General features: G+C 43.7%; 1 protein-coding gene across 1 annotated transcript in view; it reads right to left on the reverse strand.

Annotated features, from left to right (window-relative positions):
• Window positions 1-5118: 5118 nt before the first annotated feature.
• The window catches only part of UBE2Q2 (ubiquitin conjugating enzyme E2 Q2), a 32374-nt gene continuing 9774 nt past the window's right edge, over window positions 5119-27718 (reverse strand). The window contains exons 3-13 of the mRNA XM_044283400.1: window positions 23899-24003; window positions 21968-22024; window positions 17943-18083; window positions 17563-17647; window positions 16927-16987; window positions 15480-15570; window positions 9140-9198; window positions 7599-7647; window positions 6666-6761; window positions 6508-6574; window positions 5119-5536 (exon numbers count right to left, since the gene is read on the reverse strand). Coding sequence (XP_044139335.1) covers window positions 5505-5536; window positions 6508-6574; window positions 6666-6761; window positions 7599-7647; window positions 9140-9198; window positions 15480-15570; window positions 16927-16987; window positions 17563-17647; window positions 17943-18083; window positions 21968-22024; window positions 23899-24003 — 843 coding nt within the window. The 3' untranslated portion in view covers window positions 5119-5504. The remainder of the gene's footprint in view (window positions 5537-6507; window positions 6575-6665; window positions 6762-7598; window positions 7648-9139; window positions 9199-15479; window positions 15571-16926; window positions 16988-17562; window positions 17648-17942; window positions 18084-21967; window positions 22025-23898; window positions 24004-27718) is intronic.

Here is a 27718-nt window from a genome sequence, read left to right on the forward strand (position 1 = left end):
GCCTAGGAGACCCAGCCTGAGGCTGGATCTCCTCGGTTCCGTAGAAGGCAGTTTCCGATGCCGTGCAAGGCATTGGGCAGCCTCTGCACGGCATCGGGCTGCCTTGTGTCGCATCAGGTCCCCGTCACAACAGTGCAGGGACTATGCGATCGTTCGTCTGACACAAACCTCTATGTCGCGGTCAACGGCATAGAAGGGGTTGATCCGCCGGCATCAGCTTTTACAGCGATGCCGGCGGATACAGCAGGGGCCCGGCTACCACGGACTGCAGGGCCCCTGCAGTGATCACTGACGTACTATTACGTCAAATTGCGGGAACTCAGTGGTTCCCATAACGTAACAGTACGTCAAAGGTCGGGAAGGGGTTAAAATATACACAGCACACTGAGTTATCACTCGTTGTTGGTTATATGGATGATACCCCCAGCATTCTCAGCTTACAAAACACACTGGTCTCCAAGCTCATCAGCATGCCCCCTTGCAGACTAGCATGTCTGGATGCGTTGCGGATGCGTTCAGGGAAAACTGCACGATTTCGCAAACAAGTTTATTCAGTTTTGTCTGCGATCATGTTCAGTTTTCGCATGGGTGCAATGCGATTTAATGCGTTTTGCATGCGCGTGATAAACAGAATGCGTACAAACCTCTTAGCAACCATCCATGAAAAACGCATCGCATCCGCACTTGCTTGCAGATGCGATTTTCAAGCAGCTCCATTCACTTCTATGGGGCCCGGCATTGTGTGAAAATCACAGAATATAGAACATGCTGTGGTTTTCACGCAAGGCATAAGTCATGCGTGAAAACCAACGCACATGTACACAGCCCCATTTAAATGAATGGGTCCGGATTACGTGCGGGCGCAATGCATTCGCATTGCACCCGCGCGGGAAAACTCGTGTGAAAGGGGCCTTATCCAGACACATTTGGCTAACTCCAATTTTCACAAGTACCTACTAGGGATAAGCGATCTTGCGTTTCAAGTTTGGGTTATCTAAGAGTTCTATTATGGATTCCACTACCGTGTACCATAACTTATGCTCCGTGGTAGCGGATTTGTACGTCAAACTTGAAACAAGTTCTCTCAACACTAATATCTACTCTACGTAGGTGCAAGTGGGCAGCATGTAGACGAGGGTAGAGGACCAGGACAAAAGTGTGCAGCACTGCGGATGGTTGATTTTACATTTCCCTCCCCCAATTTTCAATAACTCAATACACATCTGTTTCATGTTCATTTTATTTCAGGAAAGCGGAAGGCTTCTATACTGTACAGAGGCAAGAGGGAAATAACTGAGAACTCAGAATCAACAAGTTATATCTTAAAATGGTTTAATCATAAACTTGATGCAAGTTTACAGATTACTGTACATTGCCAAATAAGTCTGCAATGAAAAGAAAAAAAAATAATAAAACCCAAAAAGCATGCCAGGTCAGCAACCTTCTAAACCCTATAAAAAGTCAATACCACTTAGAATATTTTTCAGGTTTTTGTCTTGCCTAACGGGTTCATCGAAACAGATGTTAAACGGGTGGTTCCTTATAAAAACATATGTACAGGCAAAAATATAGCATGGAGCACTTGGGAAGAGGAATATCTTTTAGCCAAATCCTGCAAGGTACCATAGAAATAGTATCTGCAACAGTACAAACCAAATGGGAGATTAGCAAAACATACATCAACCTAGCAGAATATTGCATATATGTTATGGGAGATTCAGAAGTTAAATGGCAAGATCCAGAACAAAAGCTTTGCGCCACATTGCTCTGCACACCAAGTGTTAGAGGTAAACATATACACATGAAGATACGACAGCAGAGAGCCTAATGGGGTCAATCTGTAAAGAAAAGGGAACAACCCACGCACACAGGAACAGCAGTATCCAAGTAGCCAGACCGACACGTTAGAATGGGTCAAATATCTTCAGAAAGAAAATACACAGATTTGAGTAAACTTTTTATGGCTCTATTCTACCTTTCACAGTTTGATATTTGAAATGTCAGACTACCATTAGGTGGGGGGGGGAGAAGTCTCTTCCCTAAAACAAAGCATTTTATTGAACAATTTACTTGTGTCCAAAGAAATTCCATTTCCTGTCACAGAATGCACAGAGTCACCCCATTAAAACACAAAAAGGCAACAAATCAAGCAAAACCCCACCTTTAATCCTTACTATACAACAAAAGTTAAATGTCTACTTACAAATAAAGAAATTTGGCGAGGAGAAAAATAAAAATAAATGTTGGGCTGATCTCAAGTTCTTAAAGGGAACCAGTCAACTATTTGGAGCCTATAATACTGTTAACATAGCAATGTGCAATACAATACCTTCATTCCTGCATGTGTCCTTTCTTTTATTCAACTTTTCATTCAGATGAAAAAGCGATTTTTCTGATATGCAAATTAAGTGTCAAGGTGCCCAGAGGGGCGTTATTCCTCTGCTCTAGAGCCCAGTAAACCCCCCCTCCCCCGCAGTGCCCAGCCCGCCTTTCTTCCAAGCCCAGCACGCCTCCTAAGAAATCAATGTACTCCCACATCGGAGCTGCCCCCTCCACTACGTCATTTAATTTATTCACTGCACCGTCCTTGCCTACTCCTCTCGGCCTCCGAAATCCCGCGCAGGCGCAGTATCGCTGAGTGCCTGTACAATACTCCTGCTCCAGAGGGCAACAGTGCTCTGATTACGTCACTGGGCTCGGCGCATGCCCAGTGACACTATTGAGGCCGTTGCCCTCAGGAGCATGCACTCAGCGATACTGCGCCTGTGCGGGATTTCGGAGGCCAAGAGGAGGAAGCAAGGACGGTGCAGTGAATAAATTAAATGACTAGTGGAGGGGGCAGTGCCGTTCAGCAAGGATGTGGGAGTACATTTCTTAGAAGGCGTGCTGGGCTTGGAAGAAAGGCGGGCTGGGCACTGCAGGGGGGGCGTTACTGGGCACTGGAGCAGAGGAATAACGCCCCTCTGTGCACCTTGAGACTTAATTTGCATAACAGAAAAATAGCTTTTTCATCTGAATGAAAAGTTGAATAAAAAAAAATAAAAAAAACACATGCAGGAATGAAGGTACTTTATTCCAAATTGCTATGTTAACAGTATTCTAGGCTCAAAATAGGTGACAGATTCCCTTTAAAGCCTATGACAGGGATCAACAACTTTCGTCAGCCGTTCTGAAACTACAACTCCCAGAATCCTCCTTTCACTTCTGTGGGAGTTACAAGAGCAGCCGAGTAAGTTTGCATGCTGGGAGTTGTAGTTTCACAGTATCTGGAGTGCCGAAGGTTGCTGACCCCTGGCCTATGAAACTCATTCTGCTTGGAGCTGGAGTCACCCTGAACACAAAAGTGGCACGCTTTCTACTTTGCTGTACAGTTACTTGCCTATTCAAATCCTTGATTATATGTGCCAGTTCGCTTTCATTAAAAAATCGACAGAATTGCAACAACCCGTTAAGAATAAAAAAGTAGTACGAAAACTAAAGTTAATACTCTTCTCAAGCAACATTGTTAAACTTCTCTGGCATCAGAATAAACTACAATCAAAAGGGAAGAAGGAAAGTACCAAAAGGAATAAAAGGAACCGGGGGTGTTAGGCGAACTACCCCCAAATAAAACCCTACTGAGACACTAGCCAACAAACTGAACAGGTCGAGGCCTATGTTACAGGGGCAGTTTTAGTACAGCTATGCAGATGCACATGCTACAAACTTAGGGGTTGGGTCCATAAAAAACATTTAAACCACAGGGTAAGTAAAAAAATATATGATTTTTGGTGGTTTAATCACGGTGACCCCAGTGATCACGAGTGTTCCTAGGGTATCTAGAATCCTATGTGAATGAAACAGTAGTGTGCATGTGTGACCACCACACCATTTACATCTATAGTGCTCCTGCTGAACCCAGTGAATGGAGTGGTGGTCACACATGCAAACCACTGCTCCATTCACAGAAGGTTCCCCCAGTGGTCAGAACACCGGCGACCATACATTTGTCACCTCTCCTGTAAATAGACGCAGTTTGTGTGCCAACCCCTTTAATAATCCATTGGGAACCAATGATCATAGTCCAATCTGGAAACAACGCACAAACTTCTCAAGTTGAAAAACGCAGGATGCTAAATGCACACGGTTACAGTAGTTACTGGGCCATAAGCAGTAGCCTGTGTAGCATAGAGCTTTCACCAGGTTGTCGCAGGAAGATCACCCGCATAACATTAGACAAAAATGCAGTCAATTGTAAAATCCTCAACATTTCTGAAAGATTTATCACTGCAATTTTCTAATATCCCCCAAAAAATGGGGAAAGAAAAACAAAAATAATCCCCAAGCTGACAATTTTTAAGCCATTAAGAGATTTAAATTTAATGGCATTTTATGTATCTCTACCCACAACACATTTGGCAATGCTACAATTTCCTCTGATATTTGACTGTAGCCAATTTGCTAGAGTCACCTGCTTTAAAAGGGATTCTGTCACCAGGATTAACGATTGAGATATTTATATGTGCCCATTAGTCTTAATGCAGAGTTTCCAATCATCCCTCTGTGCCTTATATTCTTATAAAAAAAAAAAAATTATTCATATGTCAATCACCTCTGTCAGGAGCCCAAGAGGTTGTTCCACGGTCTCCTCGAGCCGGCCGTGCCCATCGATCCGGAGCCCAGCACCGCCTACTACTTTATATTCACTGCAGTATCCTGACGTCATGTTATCTCTGCGCCGTAGTCTCGCGCAGGCGCAGTGGACACTGTAGTCTGCGCCCGTGCGGTCTACTGGCATCGGCTTCCACTTGTCCACTGCGCATAGTCAGGATAGTGCAGTGAATATATGGTAGTAGGTGGTGCTGGGCTCCGGATCGATGGGCGCGGCCGGGCTCCAGGAGATCGTGGGACAACCTCTTGGGCTCCTGACAGAGTTGATTGACATATGAATAAGACCGATTTTTATAAGAATATAAAGGCACACAGGTCATAAACAGAGGGATGATTGGAAACACTGCATTAAGACTAATGGGCACATATAAATATTCCATATCGTTAATCCTGGTGACCGAATCCCTTTAACACTTTTTTTTATAAATGGCATTCTTATGTTTCAAAAGGTATCAAACATTTGCTTGGTTTTAAATGAAACTATACAAAGCTATTTATTTTTGCAGAAAACATTCTGCTAACAAAAAAACAAAACAAAAAACAAAACAAAAAACACATGAACAAAGTGAAAGCAATTTACAACAGTCTAATAAAAGTGGAATGCTGTAACTAAGCTATACCTTTTGATTTAAATAGGATGTTAAAATATTTGGAGTGGCCTTTTCGGTAAAGGCGGCTGCTCCTCTCATTGCTAGAGGCGCAGACGTGGTCTAATATACAGGTCAGGTCTGACAGTTCCTTTATCTAATAAACTAACATATGCTGTACAGAGGACCAAAAAAGGGCAAGACTGGATCTGTTTTGGAAAATAGAAAAACAAAATGGTTTAAATCTTGGTCCAAGTTCGGTTCAAGTTACCCATCTTCTTTTGGAGGAGTGTACCAACCTACAAATGAGAAGAAATACAAAGTTACTGCAGAGAAACAGGATTTATAGACTTTACAGTACTCATTGTGTATAGGATAGGTGCACATATAAGACAATGGTTGGGAGAAGGTAAAAAACTAAATTCCATGGTGATCAACAAAAAAGTAGCACTCATGTGAGAAGCATTAGGCCAGGGCAGGATTTCAGTCCTTCAAGATTATTCCAATTCACTGACAGCAAACAGATCTTAAATAATGTGAAAAATATACTCAAACACACATCCTATGACATGAAACCTGAACAATTCTACATCATACTTGGGCAGGAGGATATCCCATCACTGGAGCAGATTTACCAATGCTGTCTAATTTTAAGACTGTAAATTTCAAAACAGTCTAAAAACGTGCCAGATTTATCAGTATCTGAGGCTGGATGATAACTGGCGCACTTTTAGGGTACATTCCCAAAACATGGACGACATCAGTGTGGCATCCATTTTTGGTGGACCCACTGACTTCAATAGGTAGGTGAACCATCTTTTGCGGCCAAGTAAAATAACTATTCTATGTTCTGCAGACCGAACAGCGCACACTGTACGGACCCACATTTTTGGCGGCCCCCTAAAAAAAAAAAAAAAAAAAAAAAAAAGGGCCTGCATCCAATCTGCAAATAATGTGGATCTGATGCAGGCGAAAAAAATACGGTCATGGGGTCTTAGACAATCTAGTTTAATCTATCTATTGGTTGGCTTACCTTACGCCAGAATCATGTGCCAAAAGTTTGGTGCACACTGTCGCATAGTAAGCCCTTTCATTGGGCCACACATTCGAAGAGTTGAAAAAACTAAAGAAATGCACTGCTAAGCATGTACTTTTTTGCGCCAAATTACACCAGAATTTCAGCGCATTTTAATTAGTAAATCACCCAGTGGTTTGCATGCTATGGCCACTACTTCTGAAGAGATTACGTTAAATGTATACAAGAAAATACCATTCTTCTCGTGGATCTGTACTAGTGATTTGTAGGATTGCTGTGCTCGAGCGAGATTATACTGATTCTGATTGAGGGGGAAAAAAAAGAAAAAATAAGTCAATGTTGATGTGGCATTTCACAGTATTCACACACAGGCAGCTAAAACTAAGCCTCACCTTATTGGCTCCAAATTGCACACGAGCTTTCCCTTTAACTAGGGTAGCATTGATTTGCATGATAACAGACTCTATTGAGTAGGCACTGCTCCAGCCCTAAAAGAGTAAAACACACAAGACATCTTAAAACGTTAAAGGGGTGGTATGTCTGAAGGTTCTCATTTATCCAGGTCATAGTATATATCTGTAAAGAATAAATCAATGCAACTGGACGTACTGTAGATTTCTTGAAAACCTTTGACCCAATGCTGGGTATAATTACCAGATGTGGATTCAGTTACATATTTATTCCCAGAATTTTTGTACAATCACCCAGAATTGAGAAAGCTCGTTGGAAGAACGAGTGAAACGTTTTCAAGAAATCTACAGTATGTCCAGTTGCCTTGATTCATTCTTTACAGATATGTTAAAGGGGTTGTCAACTTTCTGGTTATTGTTGACCAATGTGTTTGCGAGATGATTACATGGCACTAATATAGTCTTTGTTGAAATTCTGGTCTATTTTATAAGCTATGCTCCCTTGTTTACAAAGTCTTTTCTGCTGTCCACAAAGGTCTTGTCCATAAGATGGCCGCTGATGGAGGGTCATGCGACGAGGGTAATCAAATCCATGTCAGGTCCATGAATTTTAACAAAGGCTATATTAGTAAGTGGCATATATTCATCTCACAAACACATTGGTCTACAGTAAACAGAAAGTGGCCAACCCCTTTAACTACAATGGCATTATTCAGTCTTTTATTAGGGAAATCATTGTCTTCACATAGCATATAGCAAATCCTGAGCTAATCTACTGGAAGCTGCTTAAAAAGGGTGGATCCTCTTGTAAAATACAGGATCGCAATGGAGAGAAAAGGGTCTTTTTTAAACTCATTTAAGCAGATTTATAATACACAGTTTATCAAAACCACGATCAATGATATTGTTCTCTACCTGTTTAGTAAGAAGCTCCATGCACAGAGCACCTCCACCCAGAACATACCTAAAACGAGAGAGACCAAGAGTTGTACTAGAGAACAAAGTGAAACCAGTGCACTTCCAGTCCATCATGCAGCAGGGACCAATTTTATTGGATATAAAAACAGCCACTGAAACTACTATTTCATTAGTATTTTCTCATCTTTTATTAACATTTTCATCTCATACTGGTTTAAATGCAGACTTTAACCGTAGATCAAGGATCTCCAAACTTCAGCACTCCAGCTGTTATGGAGCAACAACTCCCAGCATGCAAACATGCTCGGCTGTTCTAACTCTCATAGAAGTGAATGGCGCATTCTGGGAGTTGTAGTTTCTAAACAGCTGGAGTGCTGGAGGTTGCTGATCCATGCTGTAGATAATTTGAAGTACTGTGAGAGGGTCTTTCCACAGATTATGTCCAGACAGATTTAATCTGCATGTGACAGGGATGGTTTAAAGGGGTTTTCCCATTACAAGTGATGGCATATCAGTAAGATCATCACTTTATGATGTATGGGGAAGGGGCGACCACCTATCACATGGTCTAGTGAGTGGCAGCTCAGCCCCACAGCCTCTTTACTATGTATGGCGCTTTGCTTGGAAAGCTCCAGTGAGCACAATGGCTTCCTAAAACAGCTGATCGGCGGGGCTGCTGAACTCAGACACCTGCTGATGTGATACTGATGACCTATGCTGAGGATAGGTCATTATTAGTGATGAGCGAACTTCTGTTTTAAGTTCGGCGTCTAAAGTTCGGCTTCCGGTTAGCGGAGAATCCCGATATGGTTCCCGATATGGATTCCGACTTCCGTTGTGGTCCGTGGTAGCGGAATCAATAATCGGCCATTATTGATTCCGCTACCAGGGACCACAACGGTATTCGGAATCCATATCGGGATTCTCCGCTAACCGGAAGCCGGACTTTAGACGCCGAACATAAAACACAAGTTCGCTCATCTCTAGTCATTATTCATTGCTGTATAACCCCTTTAATGGATCTCACAAAAATTCCCAGCACAGCCTGGTGGCCATGGCGCAGCTTTGCAGGCAAACATAGGAGGACTTCAATCTCAGGATCTCGCGGGAATACTATAGGGCAGACGTCCACCCCTTACATTTTGAAGTGTTGCACAATATGGAATAATTACTGGTACCCATACTTTACAATAGAAAATCAGTCTGACAGGTTTATCTATACAATACTACAATTAAGGCCGAATGCACACGGCCGTGTTCCGCGGTATGCCGAGCTGGATTCCTGTTCAGAGCAGGAGCGCACGGAGTCATTGGTTGCTATGACGCCGTGCGCTTCATGCCGCCGCTGCACAATAATACACTATATGAGTGTATTACTATACAGCAGCGGCATGAGGCGCACGGCGTCATAGCAACCAATGACTCCGTGCGCTCCTGCTCTGAACAGGAATCCAGCCCGGTACACCACAGACCGCTCTCGGCCGTGGAACACGGCCGTGCGCATTTGGCCTAAGCCTGCTTAACAATTTAATACTCACCCCCCAGAAAGAACAGGGGATACCACTCGCACAAATGGAGGATCAAACGGAAAATTATCCTGGAGCAAAAGAAAATAAAAAATAAAATACATATTACAGGCCATAGGTGGAAAAAAAAAAAAAAAAAAAAAAAAAAAAAAAAAACGTAAAAAGCACAAATACAGAGCATAAAAATAGACAGTTTTAACTGTATGTGAACCATGGATTATTTGCAGTGTACCTCTGAGAACAGCCAAGTAGAAATAAAACAGGTGTTAGTTTGCCGGCCGAGATCCGGCCCGGGCGCAGTTCACCGCCGGCCCGGGCATGCGCACTGCAATGTGGATATACTTACCTTTCGCTTGCCTCCAGTCTCCCTGCTTGCTTCCGATCCGCTGGCGCATGTGCACAACATAAAGCGATGCCGCTCCCCACAATGGGCATCGCGCACGCGCCGGATCTTGGCCGGTACTTGGGATGATGAAACAACCTTATAGGGCGGGACCAGCAAGAGGCTGGGGAGGGGTAATCTAAAAAAGGCAGAGCAGCCTGGGCACCTACAACAAGAACCCCACCCCATGGCACTTGCGAGCCCTCATTTGCATATAGATAAATCTACGTTTTTTCAGACGGTTAAAGTCTGCAGAATACAACAAAGGTACCATTGGAATCTTGTGTAGTTGTGCTAGAGCACCATGTAAGCAGTTTATATTATCAAATTTTGGTGGCAGACTCTCTTTAAAGGCTATGTACACCTTTGGGGGTAATTTTTTTTTATTACTACATTGTACTTATTTCTTCATTTGGTCCTCTTTATTAGGGAGCATTCACACGAATGTGTTTTTCTTCTGTGTCCGTTCCGCAATTTTGGCAGACAATGCACAGACCCATTCATTTCAATGGGTCCGCGAAAATTGCAGAATGCCTTTTATTCTCATCCCGTGTACTCTCCGTTCCGTGTGTCTGTTACTTTTATTTTAGAACATGTCCTATACTTGGCCACAAATCGCGGTCCGTGGCCCCATAGAAAGTCATTGGGTCCGTGAAAAACTGATAGCACACGGAAATGCATCCGTATGTCATCCATTTTTTGCGGACCCCTGGACTGAAAACATTCTAGGAAACCCCATTTCATGCAGACTTTCGTGCTCATGGAGCGTCCCCATAACCATGGGAACGCCTCCATACTAGAATGTACTGTCGGATTTGAGAATTACGTTGAAATCGCAATGCGATTAATATCGCATTGCGATTTCAACTTAGAGCTGGGTTTCTAATGGGTCAGCTTGCTAGAATTAACAAAGTTAACGAATATGGAATATAGCAGTGCTAAGGTGAAATCGCAATGCGATTACTTCAAGTTATATTAATCGCTTTGGGATTTTAACTTAGCACTGCTATATTCCATATTAGTGTTAATTCTAGCAAGCTGACCCATTAGAAACACAGCTTTAAAGCTTACCATGGCAGCCAGGGCTTCAGTAACGTCCTGGCTGCCATGGTAACCGATTGGAGACCCAGGCTTACACTGCTGGGGCTCCGATCAAAAGTTAAAATCGCAATGCGATTAATATAAAACTTTAAAGTAATCGCATTGCGAATTCAACTTAGACCTGGTTTACTATGGTTGGCTTGGTAGAATTAGCGATTATGAGGAATGGACATTTAATTTTAACCCTTCAGTTTTTTTTGCGGACCGTGAAAAACGGATGACACACAGAAGCACCACGTCCGTATTCTACGGACTTACGGAACTGAAACATAACTGAAGACATACGGAACACACTGATCCGTGATATACGGACCGCAAAACCACCAGTCGTGTGAATGCTCCCTTAACAATATGGAATCCTTTTTTGTGTACAGAGCCGAGATGCTCTACTAGCTGCCCGTGAATTTTCTGTCTTTTCCGTCATCTGGGGAGCAGACAGACTCCTTATTTTTGCTCTGACATTATAAACACTCATTATAGCTCAATTCTGATCTTACTGCTAAGAATGTGGCTTAAATAAGTGTTTGACCTTTTAGTAGTTTAGAGAAAGGGTTATTAGATTATAGTCAAAGTAAAACAGTCAGATAGAAAACAGTTAACCCTTTGTGACATAACAGCTCAGCATTTTTGAATAAAAGCAAATTGAAAATGATTTTTTTAGCCCCAAATAAAAATTGCCACCGAAGGTGTACATAGCCTTTAAGGAATTAGTTTAATTATACCAATATTAGGTGGCAAATTACTGCTTTAGATAAACCTCTAGCTGTATTTTATAAAAAAAAAAAAAAAAAAAGAAAAAAGAAAAAAGTGGAAGATGCCTACCCAATTGTTACAATTGTATGAGATTTTTATACTGATGGCGTATCCTGAGGATACGCCATCTATCAGATCTGTGAGGGTCAACACCCTACACCTCCATCAGCCAGCCATTTGGGAGCTCCAGCACCAGAACTACTCCCGAACAGCTTAGGCTACTTTCACACCCGTGTTCGGTGCAGATCAGTCATGTATCTGCATAGACGGATCCACACAGATAATGCAAACGGTTGTATTTGTTCAGAACGGATCCGTTTGCATTATTCTTTAAAAATAAAAGTCTAAGTCAAAACTGATCCATACTGACTTACATTGAAAATCAATGTGGGATGGACAAGTTTTCAATTGCACCATATTGTGTCAGTGAAAACGGATCCGTCCCCATTGACTTACAATGGAAGTCAGGACGGATCTGTTTGGAACCGCATAGTCAGGCTCTGCCTCAAAAGTGGAACGGAGACCAAACGCAGCCAAACTAATGCATTCTGAACGGATCCTTATCCATTTAGAATGCATTGGGGCTGAGCTGATCCGTTTTGGGCCGCTTGTAAGAGCCCTGAAACGGATCTCACAAGCAGACTCAGAAACGCCAGTGTGAAAGTTGCCTAACTGGCAAGGGATGGGGGTTGTTAGACCCCCAACAATATTGATGGTTTTCACTGGTATAGCTTAATGGGGTTGTCCAAGTTGCGTAAAAAAATAAAATAAAAGCACTAAATCTGAGGGTCAGCAATATATACACAAGTTCAGCAAGTTTTAGGCAAAAAAAATTTGTTTAGATTTACCAATTTCCCTAGTTCTGTTCTGACATGCAGTTGCAGAGCGTGTAACAATCTGAGGTTTTCCCCTTCCCCTGCTCTGCAAAAGGAGTGAATACAATTGCTGCACTGACTGCTTGGATACTCAAGTTTTATGTGTAGGACTACAAGTGTGCTGCTGATTGTAGAAGGGGTTAAACTTTGCTGAAAAATCCAGTGGGAGGGGAGACACAGGACAGACAGCTCAGCCAGAAGATAGGGCAGTGCAGGGGACGTAACTTGTCGCTCAAACAAGCACAGCGCACAGCGACAGCTCTGTGCACAGAGGAAGACCTGCTCCCGGATCATCAAAGCAGGGGGAAAAAAAAGCCGACATCACAGGTCATGTGACCTCAGCTAACTAGAACAGGGCCACTGTAGATGAAGCGAGTGAATCGTAAACCCCTTATCAGGGATCGACCGATCTAGATTTTTTTAGAGCAGATACGGATATCTGAGCTTTCAGGCCGATAATTTATACTGATATTCTGTGCATTTTCATTTTTGAAAAAACAAAAAATTCCTACACAAATCTGCTGAACATGAAGTTTATTGTTAACGTGTAGCTTTTGCTTTGTAAATCTTTCTTTGATTTATACTAAAACACCAAAATATTAACTTTTTTTTTTTACTAACTTTTAGCCCTCTTAGGGGCTAGAACCCTTGCCCTATTCACCCTGATAGATCTCTATTAGGGTGAATAGGACTTCACGCTCTCCCTGCTGCTGCAGGGAGCTTACCATGGCAGCCAGGGCTTCAGTACCGTTCTGGCTGCCATGGTAACCGATTGGAGACCCAGGCTTATGCCTCATTCACACGTCAGTGTTCGGTCAGTGATTTTGAGCCCAAACCAGGTGTGGCTCTAAACACAGAACAGGAGCAGATCTTTCCCTTATACCTGATGTCTGTGGAAGCTCCAATCCTGGTTTTGGCTCACAATCACTGATGGAAATCACTGACCAAACACTGACGTGTGACTGAGGCTTTACACTGCTGGGGCTCCGATCAAAAGCTGCCACTGCCACCAATGATTAATACTGGGGGGCTTGGGTGGGGCACACTGCGCCACCAATGAAGATAACTCGCCCATTAATTCATATACAGGAGGCGGGTGCTGGCTGCAGAATCATATAGCTTGTACAAAAAAAAGAGCAAGGATTTTTTCAAGGTAAAAAATCTCATTTTATTCAATATAAATCACATGATCATTACAGGTATTGCTCAATAGGGACAGGACATGGAGACTGAGCCACAAGGGGCTATACAATGTGGAGAATCACAATGGGGGATAATGTGACCATACCCAGCAGAGAACAACAATATACCAGAGGCCGTGAGCAAAAGTGTAGTTGCGGGTGCAAATGCTGATCCCCTAGTATAAAACAACTACTGACTATTGCTCACAACCTCTGTCCGGGGATGCTGTGAGGTGTCAATGGACGGTGCAGTACTACTAATAAAGATGGCATATAACAATGAACTGCAAACCTCTCGTCCCACCCTGATCCAGCTACCAAGTTACCTACCCATGTTGCTGCTGTAGAATGGTAACACGACTCCCCCACTGTTTCAACCTCGACACGTGTTTCGCCACGTAGGCTTCGTCTCCTGACGAAGCCTACGTGGCGAAACACGTGTCGAGGTTGAAACAGTGGGGGAGTCGTGTTACCATTCTACAGCAGCAACATGGGTAGGTAACTTGGTAGCTGGATCAGGGTGGGACGAGAGGTTTGCAGTTCATTGTTATATGCCATCTTTATTAGTAGTACTGCACCGTCCATTGACACCTCACAGCATCCCCGGACAGAGGTTGTGAGCAATAGTCAGTAGTTGTTTTATACTAGGGGATCAGCATTTGCACCCGCAACTACACTTTTGCTCACGGCCTCTGGTATATTGTTGTTCTCTGCTGGGTATGGTCACATTATCCCCCATTGTGATTCTCCACATTGTATAGCCCCTTGTGGCTCAGTCTCCATGTCCTGTCCCTATTGAGCAATACCTGTAATGATCATGTGATTTATATTGAATAAAATGAGATTTTTTACCTTGAAAAAATCCTTGCTCTTTTTTTTGTACAAGTTGCAGTAGGTTGGGGAGTGAGGTACTGTTTTTGGGTTATTGTAGGCTCTAAATGCAGAATCATATAGCCACACCCGACCTCTGAGCGGTAGCTGCGATCCATGGCAGTTAACACCTTAGGTGTGGCATGGGTTAACCGCCACAGATCGCAGCTACCACTCAGAGGTCGGGCGCGGCTATATAATTCTGCAGCCAGCTTTTGCCTCCTGTTGAATGTGAACATCATTGGTGGCGCAGTGACCACAGCCCCTCCACTCCTCATTGGTGGCAGTGGCAGCAGCAGCACAGGGGGAGGGAGAGACTGCTTCCTTCTCCCCTGTGCTGCTGAGGAAACACTGATCGCGCAATCCTTGTTCCCGATTAGTTACCAGCAAAATAGATACAGATACCGAAAACATTGAAAAGCCTGAATATCGGTAAAACCGATAATCGGTCGATCCCTACCGCTTACAACACGTGCAACCACCCTAGGGTAAGTTTCATATGAGCGCTTGTATTATGCATGCAAGTCTCAGCTTAATTGCGGGTGTAATCATCTAATACCCATGATGCCGACAGTTCACGTCATTGATGTAAGGTACACAAAAGCACCCATATGCCACTTGTGAAAGTAGCACAGTGGAATCTCCCTACTAACAAGTTTCTCTGTTGGAGATTTGCTCTACATTTACAAGTCCACATTTGAAAATATGGTATGTTTGTTAATACCAGACGTTAGCATTCAGGGCCAATTCACACGACCACGCATGGTCCAGGAAACAAAAGCCATGTGTCGGCCTCATCTCCCACACCGACACTGGCTCCCCTGACCCCAACAGTGATTAAGCATACAGCCATTTCATATCTGATAGGGGCTCTATTGTATTGTACTCACATCATTCGATTATGGTACAATATACCCACTATCAGATATGAACTATCAAGTTACTATGATGCAGTCAGTTTGTGTCAGGGGAGCCATGGCTGACATAAGGCCCATGTTTCCCCCAGAACAAGCGCAGTCGTGTGAAATCAAGCCTAAGACAGATGCATCATAAATGGATATATAAAAAAAAAAAAAAAAAAGCTGTAGCCATTAAAAACAAATCTGCCGTTTAATTCATAGATTATGATTTTCAATAGAAGCCTAGAACACCAGAACAATACACCCAACTTGACATTATTCATGTGTTACCTTAAAGGAAAAATTCAGTAAAATGGATTCTGTGCCCTCCTTTTCTTTTAGGACCAGAAGGTCACTATGTAATGGACTATCTGGATCAACCCTAGGAGAAAACACACAAAGCATCTTGGTAATCTGTTTATCAGCAATTGCTAAATAGACTATATTCTAGGACTACACTTTTATATTTTATTTTTTTAACCTCAACATAGAGTATACGAACAGTATGAATCCGCCCAGTACTACATATTTAGAAGCAACAGAAACTTCAATGACCCAGTACATATTATTTGAATACAAGATCAGTAAAGTCACCTGCAGGAGTAGGACCAAGAGCTGCTCTCTACATTCCAGAAAATAACTACATTTAATTCTTCTTTATAACTGACTGCTAGTATTGAGAATGTGCTTTACCTTTTCCCTATAAGATACATCAGCGCCAGGAAAAGGGGTAGGCGAGGGCAGGAGCCTGCTTAGGGCACCACCTTGCTACACATAAAGGGGCGCCATCACGGCCGCATCTGCAGCCGTTCAGTCTCATAGGCTTCAAGCCCAGCAGCCTGAATCCTATGAGGCAGTAGAGTGGCACAAGAGGTCAAAATGATCTCTCCACGACCTCCTGTTGCGGGTCTCGCGTGATCATGTCATTGTGTGAGACCCGGCACAGGAGCCATGATGTCATGTGGACCACCTGTGGTGGGACTCTGCAACACAGGCCACAAATCTGGCTGTAGAATGCATTAATCGCAGACAGTGGCAGGGAAGGAAGGGGGGGGGGGGGGGGGGGGGGGGGGAGGACTGGAGCAAGATATCACTGCTTGTTTTAAAGCCGACAATCTAACTGTTTAAATGGGTTTTCTGGGATTTTCACGTTGAGTGTCTATCTTCAGGATAGGTCATCAATATGAGATCAGCAGGGGTCCAACGCCCAACATCCCCCCGATCGGCTGCGCAGCTTCCTCTCAGCTTGGTCCATTTGATTGCAACTAGGCCATGTGACCGATGAATGTGATGTCATAGGTCTAGGAAGAGGCCTAAACCCCCACAATGCACAGTGGCCTTTTCGAACAGTTGATCTGCAGGGGTCCCAGAAGTCAGACTGCCGACAATCTCATATGGATGACCCATCCAGAGGATGAAAAATGCTTGTTCCCAAATACTGGCCCATGTAAATATGGCAGGCAGCGTTTAGCCAACAAATGAGTAGGCATATGTCAAATGATCACATCCTTTACGTGAGCCTAAGAATCATCGCTGTCAGCAGAACATCTCCCTGTGTGAACTGGGGACGTGCACCAGGCAGTGAAAATACAGCAACCAAAGTCTATGGAAAGAGGCACCTGACACGCCTGGTACTTTCCATAGTAACCACTACAGCTTACATTAGAATCAGCTAGAAGCATTATATTTTACCCCAAAACAAGCTGAAAAATGTATGTTAACAGAAACATGAGCTTACTTAAGCAGCTTAACGTGCCACTCGTACAGACTGTCACTTACAAGCTCTACTGAATAAATTCCTAGAAAAGAAAAGAGAAAAAAAGGGTCAGAAAAGGATGGCTATGCATAAAGACCACAAATTGGGGTACAGGAGGAAGAACATTGGTTAGACACAAGTAGAGGGGCAAGCTGAATGTGCCCCACGACTGCTGCAGCTTCTACAATGAAGAGACCATAAACTGTAAAAAGGGGAAATAAATATTCAGATTTTTGGCAGGCGTGAGAACGGATTCAACTACATCACTATTTCACAGATTGGTACAAATACACATAAACATGCTTGTCCATTAGCATAAACCCGCAAAAAGAGAATGTCAAGCCTGGCAAAATGATTCACTAATACATCCTATCCTGTAATAAGGACACAGGCCGGCATTGTGCTGATGGATTTGGAGGGCAAGAACGTGTCTGCTTGACAGAGGAGACATCCAGTAACTAGAGGCGGCCAAGGGAATGGACAAGCCACGTTAGAGGCACAAATTTCAATTAAAAAAAGGTATGGTTCTCCTGTCTGCTCGGAGTAGATACCATCTTGTCAATGAAATAAAAGACACAAGTTATCTAAGGGAGCATCACTGACGTACAATGTACTGACCTGTTTTATAACTCTGTGACCTGTATATATCCCTGAGCTCTTTCATAAGACGGTCAGAAGCTTGTACAGAGCCAGAAACTGCACCCTAATGCAAGAAAAGAAAGTTACATTTTTAGTTGTCAAACCACTGTAAAGTGACAATAGCCTCAACTACAGTAGTAAAATAAAGAAATATACTGTTCCAACGGAGCCCTATGGGCAAGTCTGAATGTACACAATGCAGTCTGCACAGGATGTAACTTTGCTTCCATTATAAAGTCAGACACAAAGTAGGAAACGACCACTAGTAAGCGCGGACCTTTCAACTTTCCTTGATGTCCAGCCTCCGAGTATATACATAAAAAAACAAAAAGGAAGCATAGAACAACATATTCACTTACGTTAAGGTGGTCCTGTCTTTGATTCTTTCGAATCTTCTCTAAGATGGCAAGATTTTCTTTTTCAATGCCTTCATCCTCAGATTTCTTACCATCCACTGGCTCCTCCTCCTTCATGTCGTAATGATCCAAATCTTCAATATCCTTAAATAAAAACAGGAGACTTGATCTGCCTGCCACAGTTTGCCTAGTCTTTCAATGAATGGACTGTAAGGAACGTTTTTTATTTTTAATAAGGATAAATTGGGTAGAGTAGCCCTGGTTTCAGCGTGTGGAGTAAACAGAATATTAAGGGTAGGGCCACATGTAGGGTAAACACGGTTGATGTTCCACACAGCAGAACTGCACTATTCAGAGTAGCAGTGAAGAGCATGAGAGGTTTCGGAAATCTCGTCCACACACTGCAGAGCGTCTGCACAGAAACCAACACAACAGGACTTGCAATTTTTTTTATCAACAACATGTCAGTTTGCGTCCGATTTTGCAATGCAGAGGGTGAAATTTGTGCAAATCCTGAGTTTTAGCTGTGAAATCTGCAGCAAAATCTGGTGCAGATTTTGGGCAGACCTTAATCTCTTTAGGACACATGACGTACCAGTAAAGCATGTTGTCCCGGTATGCCATGTGCATTTCCGATCACCGCCGCCCGGCAGGCGATCGGAACAAGGTGCCTGCTCAAATCGTTGAGCAGGCACCTTGGCTAAATGCGCGGGGGTCCTGTGTCGTCGTCGTCCCCCCCCCCCCCCCCCCCCCGCGTCGGTGATCGCCGCAAACCGCAGGTCAACTCAGACCTGTGGTTTGCAGCTTTTTATGGTGCGGCGGCAGGCGGTGATGCCATCGGGTCCCCATGGGGCTGTAGGGGGTACCCGATGGCATGGAAGGCAGCGCAATGCCTTCCTGTGACGTGCCTGTGAGCCCCCTGGATCTCAAAGGCCAGGAGCTGTATGAGTACTACTCACTGTATTATTCATACAGCCAATGCATTCCAATACAGAAGTATTGGAATGCATTGTAAAGGATTAGACCCCCCAAAAGTTTAAGTCGCTGCGTCCGTATCGACCGGCTCTCTAAAAATATTGCATGACCTAACCCCTCAGATGAACACCGTTAAAAATAAAAACTGTGCTAAATAAACCATTTTTTGTCACCTTACATCACAAAAAGTGTAATAGCAAGTGATCAAAAAGTCATATGCACCCCAAAATAGCGCCAGTCATCTCATCCCGCAAAAAATCATACCCTACCCAAGATAATCGCCCAAAAACGAAAAAAAATGACAATAAAACATGATTTTTTTGTTTCAAAAATGAAGTCATTGTGTAAAACTTACATAAATAAAATAAAAAAGTACACATATTAGGCATCGTCGTGTCCATGACAACCTGGCCTATAAAAATACCACATGATCTAACCTGTTAGATGAATGTTTTAAATAACAAAATAAAAAAACAGTACCAAAACAGCTATTTTTTGTTACCTTGCCTCACAAAAAGTGTAATATAGAGCAACCAAAAATCATATGTACCCTAAAATAGTACAAACAAAACTGCCACCCTATCCCGTAGTTTCTAAAATAGGGTCACTTTTTTGAAGTTTCTACTCTAGGGGTGCATCAGGGGGTCTTCAAATGGGACATGGTGTCAAAAACAGTCCAGCAAAATCTGCCTTCCAAAAACCGTATGGCATTCCTTTCCTTCTGCACCCTGCCGTGTGCCCGTACAGCAGTTTACGACCACATATGGGGGTGTTTCTGTAAACTACAGAATCAGGGCCATAAATATTGAGTTTTGTTTGGCTGGTAACCCTTGGTTTGCAACTGGAAAAAATTAAAATGGAAAATCTGCCAAAAAAAAGTTAAATTTTGAAATTGTATCTATTTTCCATTAATCCTTGTGGAACACCTAAAGGGTTAACAGGTTTTTGAAAATTTCTGTAAAATTTCAAGATTTGCTTCTAAACTTCTAAGCCTTGTAACATCCCCAAAAAATAAAATGTAATTCCCAAAATGATCCAAACATGAAGTAGACATATGGGGAATGTAAAGTAATTATTTTTGTAGGTATTACTATGTATTATAGAAGTAGAAAAATTGAAACTTGGAAATTTGCAATTTTTAAAAAAATTGTATTTTTTTATAAATACATTTTTTTGGGACTTTATTTTACGAGCGTCATGAAGTACAATATGTGACGAAAAAAACGATCTCAGAATGGCCTGGATAAGTCAAAGCGTTTTAAAAAGTTACCACTTAAAGTGACACTGGTCAGATTTGCAAAAAATGGCCTGGTCCTTAAGGTGAAAATGAGCCTGGTCCCTAATGGGTTAGAATACATCAAACCCCAGCAGTTCCTCCACCCTATACTCTGCAGAGAGGCTGTCACCACTGTAGATCAGGAACCCCAAGCCCCACTGCTCTGGCTCCTGTCAGCCAGACATGAAAGGGATCTGCTATGTTCTCTGCAAGATTCCTACAGGAACGCGTCAGGTATTACTGTTGCTGTAAAAGGCCCTTTTAGTTATGACTAGCCGACAGCGGGGCTCCTGCCATCAGCAGTTATCACCCTGGGTGCCTCCTGGCACAGTAATGAAGTAGTAAAATCAACAGGTGGCAATGCTCATCATTCAAGTCAAATTATGTAATAAAATAGTATGGTAATTAACGCTGTACTGCATGTCCACATAGACAACAGCAGACTTAGTGTGAGCTGTTCATAGCAGGACCCAAATCAGCAGGCATTCTAAGGGCCAGTTCACACTGATTCATTTCCACCTCAAAATCAGCTCCAAAAATGTTTCAAAACAGCCTCCCATTCATTTCAATGGAAAGCAGTAGTTGCTTCCCCCCCCCCCCCCCCCCCCCGTTGGGGGGGGGGGGGGGGGGGGAAGAGAACGACACATTGTGGCCTATTTTGGGGCAGAATCCACACTTAATCTTCTATTGAAATGATTGGGAAGCATAAAAAACGCTCTGTATGTGTCTGCTAATTTTTTGCATGGATCTTTGTCAAAACTCACAAGCTATTTTGTACTGAAGTAAACACCAGTTTTTTTTTGTTTTAAAGCCAAAAAAATAAAATAAAAAAAATAAAAAAATTCCCCACTGAGTTTTGTTGGTACATTCTCAAAAACAGTCATGTGAACTAGGGGTGGGCGATATGAGATATAAATTTGTGCCACGATATGGATTTTGTGCATATCGCCGGACCGCGATATGACCACAGAGCGGTACTGAAGATCGGTTACCATGGCAGTCAGAAGTCACGCTACTGAAGTCCTGGCTGCCATGGTATGTTAGTGAGCAGCATTATACTCCCGTGGCGCTGTGGCCACCGGGCGCTCCTTCTGTCTGTGCGGCGCATTGCTAATGCTTATAGCATTAGCAATGTGCCGCACAGACCTATGAGAAGGAGCGCCCGGTGGCCACGGCGCACGTGGGTATAATGCTGCTCACTAACATACCATGGTAGCCAGGACTTCAGTAGCGTGACTCCTGACTGCCATGGTAACTGATCGGAGCCCCAGCATTGCACTGCTGGGACTCAGATCGGAACTGCCCACTGCCACCAATGATGGGGGAGGGGGACCCTGTGGCCACTGCCACCAATGATTAATACTGGGGAGGGGGGGGGGGGGGGGGTTTGAGTTACCAGAGGGGGCTGATAAGAGGGAGAGGGCATATCAGGGGCTGGGGGGCAGAGAGCTCTATTAGGGTGAATATGACAAGGGTTCTAGCCCTTAAGGAGGCTAATAGTTATTAAATAAAAAAAAAGTTTAAACACCCCCCCCCCCCCCCGCAATATAGAAAACAATATACTGTTCCCAATACTGTCCCAACACATGCTTAAAGTTATATCGCAATATAGATTTTAGGCCATATCGCCCACCCCTAATGTGAACATACCCCAATAATAGAAAGTGGACCCCCACTTAATGTTCACATTAAGGCTCCCGCCAAATGAGGCCTGGAAAGCTGTGTGCGGTCTGCTGCCACCACTGGGTGATCCAGACCAAACTTTATTTTCTCTTACCTCACCCATGTCTTCCTCCTCTTCCTCTTCAGATGTAACTTCCTCTGTTGTGCCATTCTGCAAGCATTTAAAAAGAAATAAAGTTTAAAAAAATAAAATAAAAATGATCTATCTATCTATCTATCTATACGCACACAGGAGGGGTGGGGGGTGGTTTGTTGAGATCAACAAAAATTTGTGGTCATTAAAGGCTCTACTTTTGCAACTGTTGCCCCCGGTTAAAAGCTGCAGTCATATGTAACACCCTTCCATCTGCTTTTTCTGCTCTCTGTAGGTTAGGCCATGTTCACACCTCAGCTATTGATTACCACTGTTTTGTCCTAGAAACAGAACATGCAAACAATCTAGAACGTAAACCAATGGGGGTGGACAGATCCCACTATAATGGGGTCTGCATTAGGAAGTTCGGCATTTCACTGAACAAAATTGCGCAGCATGCTGGAACACTTTCCAGAATCTGAGACAGGCTCCCAATGAAGATACAGATTTGAATTAGGCCTTAGCAAGACGCAGAGGGCAGAAATAACACAGGACCACTATAAACAAAAGGTTTGCTTCTAGTCAGTAAGGTAGAACATTTATAGGGACACAAGCTTTTTTTTTTTTGTTTAACTGAATCAACTCAATAGCGTATATTCTCCAAGTCAGGAATTAAGATTAGATGTGAGCCACAGAGTATTAGACCAAAAAAAAACAAGTGTCCCATTAGGAGTTTTGCTGTATAAAAAAAAAAAAAAAAAAAAACACACAGCACTGGGATACATGGCAGGCTCACCATCCATTTCTATGGCTATTAACAGTCCAGCCACTAGATGTCGCACTAACTCATGTGTGCACTCCATACCGTATAGATACCTGCTCTCTGGATTCCTTCACTGGTCTTCTGGTCCTCATCTGTCAACAGCTGCACTGACTGGGGGACATCTGCTGCTGCAGTGATGCAAGTCACTGCTGGATCACATGCCGCTTGGGGACACATCACTGCTGAATTCAGTCATTGGCTGCAGCAGCGCACGTCACCCAGTCAGTGCGGCAGGGGAGAAGGAATTTGTCTATAGGTACTGCTGGCCGGGGCAAATTAAAAATAAATAAATACATTTGGATAACCCCTATAAACCTCTAAACACTGTTCACTAATCAGCCTACCTTAACCAGAATCCGATGGAGGTGGTGTCCCCAAAATGCCTTTTCATGCACTCCCTTTTGAGTCACCAACACCACCACCGCAGTTGTGTGCGTTTACAAGCCAAACTACCGATTATGGCCGTTTCCTGGCAAATGTACTATACTGTGTTATCGCTTTAGCATCTAGACTATGACTGGACACAGGGGCAGCTGAAAATGTAGCGATGCATGTGACGTCAGTGATGACACCCAGGGGGTTGTACTGCAGGTCGAAGAAAAATCCTGACTGGATCAGAGAATTAGTCTTTTGACATTGCCCTTGGTCAGTGATTTCCATCAGTGATTTGTGAGCCCAAACCAGGTGCAGCTTTAAAAAACACAGGACAGGTGCAGATCTTCCCCTTATACCTCATCTCTGTGGAGGCTCCAGTCCTGGTTTTGGCTCACAAATCACTGATGGAAAATCACTGACCAAAACACTGAAGTGTGAACGAGGCCTAAGGCATCAAGCATGTTTTTGGTGCTGTCAGGAAATGTCAATGGCCGAGAACAGGGAACAAGACACTCTACCGCAATCTATATGTTCTGCTCAAGATGTGGCGCGGAAGAGAATGAGCATTGGAACCATATAGCCCAAGTGGCAAGCTACAAGCAGCTTCTATTGTTGAGGGGTGTACTCACCAGTGTACATACATGCTAAATTTAATAGTTTTCCTCCTTTTTTAATAAATGTAATATATTTTACATCTGCTTTCTGCCAGTGTGCGTCATTAGTCTATATACCGCTAGGAAGGGATGACGGATACCTGTCCTGTTGGCAGAGGCTGATCCAGCATTTCCACGTCGGGGTGCTGGGGGAGATTGTACAATCTGCACAGGTCACAAATCAAGCGCTTCAATTGCTGCAGGAGCTGAAACCACAAGAGCAAACTCATTTCAGTTCTAGTAAAAGCCGCACGACACCATTCCTCAGGACCGGAACCTCATCCTCCTGCGGCATATGTTTTAATGTGCTTATGGTGTGTCTGTATAACCACGTAATACACATTGTATGCATATAAACACTGGATGGATTTTAAGAACCATAAAACACTTCTGAAGGCTTACAGAAAAAATGGTGTGGTGTTAAACAGGCAGGAAGTGCTCAAACCCGTATGCAGTTATGCACATATATACAGGGGAGCAAATCCTGCCCTTTTGGCCCGTTGCTAATGGCGATCCCCAGCAAAAATGCATACAGTGGAGGATGCCCGCAGCGAACCACAGGTACCACAATAGACATTCTACACAAGATAGCAATTATGTGGAAGTGATAACCAAACAACATTGAGCTACTTGAGAAACCTTGGCGTGGTGCTCGGGCTCAGACCTGTCCCCCATAGTAGGATATGTTGGCTAATCTCTAAATTTTAACATTAGTATAAGGGGTCAGTAAGACCGCAGAGTGCACCTGTTATTACACTTCTGAAGGCTTACCTTAACAGTATGACATAGTACGAGTCATCATTTCTAAGGCTGAAGTACGGCACACCCACATCGTCATAAAGTCTGAAGCACACCCATGTTAAAATATGAAAGACTAGATGTTTGATGACATTCATAGGGTTTTTATGATGCAAGCAGCCCAACCCAGTGCTGAGACTACTACTAGTCACTAAAGGAATCATCTGACTTTCATGTTCAGCCTTATCCACAAAATCTGGAAGTTAACGCTACATCTAAACTTGTCTGCAAGTGTGCAGGATTATGGCTCATCGTGCACACAACGTGTGTCGGCCATGCCCGTATGGGGGCCCGCAATATAGGCATAGGCACACTATCACAGATGTGGACCCATTGACTTGAATTGGTCTGCAATCCAGAAGATATGGTGTGGAAATATGAAGTGGAAGGCCACGGAGCACTTCCGTGGCATTTTGGTCCATGCATCCACACCGCTAAAAACTTTTTTTTTTTTTTGCGGTGTAGACGGATTGAAGACCCATTCCAGTTGAATGGGTCCTCATGCGCCAGCACAAGCCTTACGGACGGTGACCATGCATTGGGAACTGCAATTTGCGGTCCCCAATGAACAGCACACGTTCCAGTACATGAGCCCTTATCAGCATGTTCTTGAAACGGTCTGCACAAAAATCTGCAAGAGAGCGCAGAGCTTAATCTCTGTTCAGACAAGGCATGGGGGAGGGACACACACACACTGCTGATCATTTCTTTTGTAGTACTAAGAAATTTGTATTAGAAGAGAAGGGGGAGAATGCCCAGGCCCCTCATATAGATTATACTGAGCCCGCTCCTTGGCACCTGCGTTGCTGCTCGTCCCCGAATCGGGGGGGGGGAAATGCAGTACCGGTCATGTGGGGATCCGATCGACGCGGTTGAGTATAATCTATATGAGGGGCCCAGGCATGGGGAACATGTTTTATAGTTTGGATAATCCCTTTAAGACTTGACCCCCATCATTTATCTCACACAATGCCAACATTGGGGTTAATGAGAGTCACAGGCTAGAGGCGGCTCAACAGGGAGCAAAAGCCTACTTTCAGGTGCGCAGTTTCCCCATATTGTAATCACTTATATGCATCATCTTTACTGTCACACAACCTTTCATTGGTGCATTTTTGTCAACGAGTACTTGACACCAGCAGGGCCTGTATGTACGGCAGTTGCTTCTAGACGCAGTGTCCAGACAGGTGCCGCCTGAAGCCATGGCAAGTGTGTGCTGGCGGTTTAGCTCCATTCAGAGCCAAGCCACAAGCAGGTCCGCAGCATCCAAAAAGAACAAACAGTCAACATAACCTTCAAGAGGACAGGCTTGGGGCTTTTTCTGGAACAGCAGTCATTATTTGGTGGGCTGTGCTAGTAACCAAGCACTACAGATAAATTATTCCTTAAAGGGATTCTGTCATGAGAAATGAGTCCTATAAGCTAAACATGGCGATGTCCCTTGTAAAACACTGAATCCTAAAGTGACTATCAAATGCCCCTGGGGCTCTATATTCATAAAAAAAACACAGGTTTATATCACCTGTCAATCACTTCAAAATGTGTCCAAGGGGACGTCTCATGGTGAAGGGTGCCCGGCTGCAGCCATCTCGTTTAGGTGCCCAACACCGCCTTCTGAGCCCTCCCTTTCATTCGATCCGCCTACCTCAGTTCATCGCCGCCTCTCGTACGTCCGCTTGCTTCAGCCAGATCCCGCGCCGGCACACGAGGTATAACCTGATGCGCCCGTGCGGACTACTGGCAGCGGCCCCGTTTAGCGAAGTGCGCATGCACTGGCGCGGGATCTGGCTGAAGCGAGCGGACGTACAAGAGGCGGCGATGAACTGAGGTAGGCGGATCGAATAAAAAGGGAGGGCTCAGAAGGCAGCGCTGGGCACCTAAACGAGATGGCTGCAGCCGGGCACTTTTCACCACGAGACGTCCCCTTGGACACATTTTGAAGTGAGTGACAGGCGATATAAACCTTTTTTATGAATATAGAGCCACAGGGGCATTTGATAAAGTCACTTTAGGATTCAGTGTTTTACAAGGGACATCGCCATGTTTAGCTTATAGGACTCATTTCTCGTGACAGAATCCCTTTAACTATGCCCCAACTACTTGTCCTAGGCACCCTACGTATTTTATTCACTTTTCCATATGCAAGCTCTTCCTTCTCGACCTACAGTTACACATGTCATGTTACATTACAGCTTGTACAGGATTAGACAGACAAGCTGACCCCTCCATGGGTGGAGAATGGTAGATGCATCTCCCAGCACGAAGCATGTAAAGATTTAGAAAAGGATATATAATAAAATAAATACAAAAATTCTACACACTACTAGTGAGGACACATTGACCCCTTCCCGACACGTGACATACTATTACTTCCCATGTCAGGTGTTTAAAAATGGTGCCTGCTGTTTTGTACAGCAGACACCAGCGGCTAATGTCTGTTTTACTCTGTTCCGTCAGGCAGCTCAGCTGACAGCTCCCTTTCTCTGACCTTCTTAACACGCAAAGCTCAGTTCTTATCTTACTTGGGCTACTTTCACAGTACGGCAGGGTTCAGCAAAAACGCTTCCGTTACTGATAATACAACCACCTGCATCTGTTCTGAACGGATCCGGTTGTATTATCTTTAACAATGCCAGGATGGATGAGTCATGAACTCCATTTAAGGTCAATAGGGTGGACGGATCCATTTTCTATTGGGGCAGATTTTATATATTTTTTATTTAGAAAAGACGGATCCGTCCCCATTGCGCTGCATTGGGGGTCATGCAGGATCCGTCTTGCTCCGCATCCCAGGATGGAAAGCAAACTACAACATGTTGCGGTTTGCGGTCTGGTATGGGAATGCATTTTGGAGCATTCCATTCTGTTCAGTTATGTCCCCATTGACAATGAATGGGGACAAAACTGAAGCGTTTTTTTTCCAGTATTGAGATCCTATGACGGAACTCCATACTGGAAAACTAAAACTAAACGTAGTCTGTGGCTTAAATAAGCATTGATGACCTTTTAGTACTTTAGAGATAAGGTTTATTAGATGATTGGCACAAAGTGAAAGTACCAGTCACACAGTTAGAAAAACTGTAAACACTTTGTGACAGAACAGCTCAATATTTTTAATAAAGG

This window comes from Bufo gargarizans, chromosome 2 (assembly GCF_014858855.1).
Source record: "Bufo gargarizans isolate SCDJY-AF-19 chromosome 2, ASM1485885v1, whole genome shotgun sequence".
Classification (NCBI taxonomy): domain Eukaryota; kingdom Metazoa; phylum Chordata; class Amphibia; order Anura; family Bufonidae; genus Bufo; species Bufo gargarizans.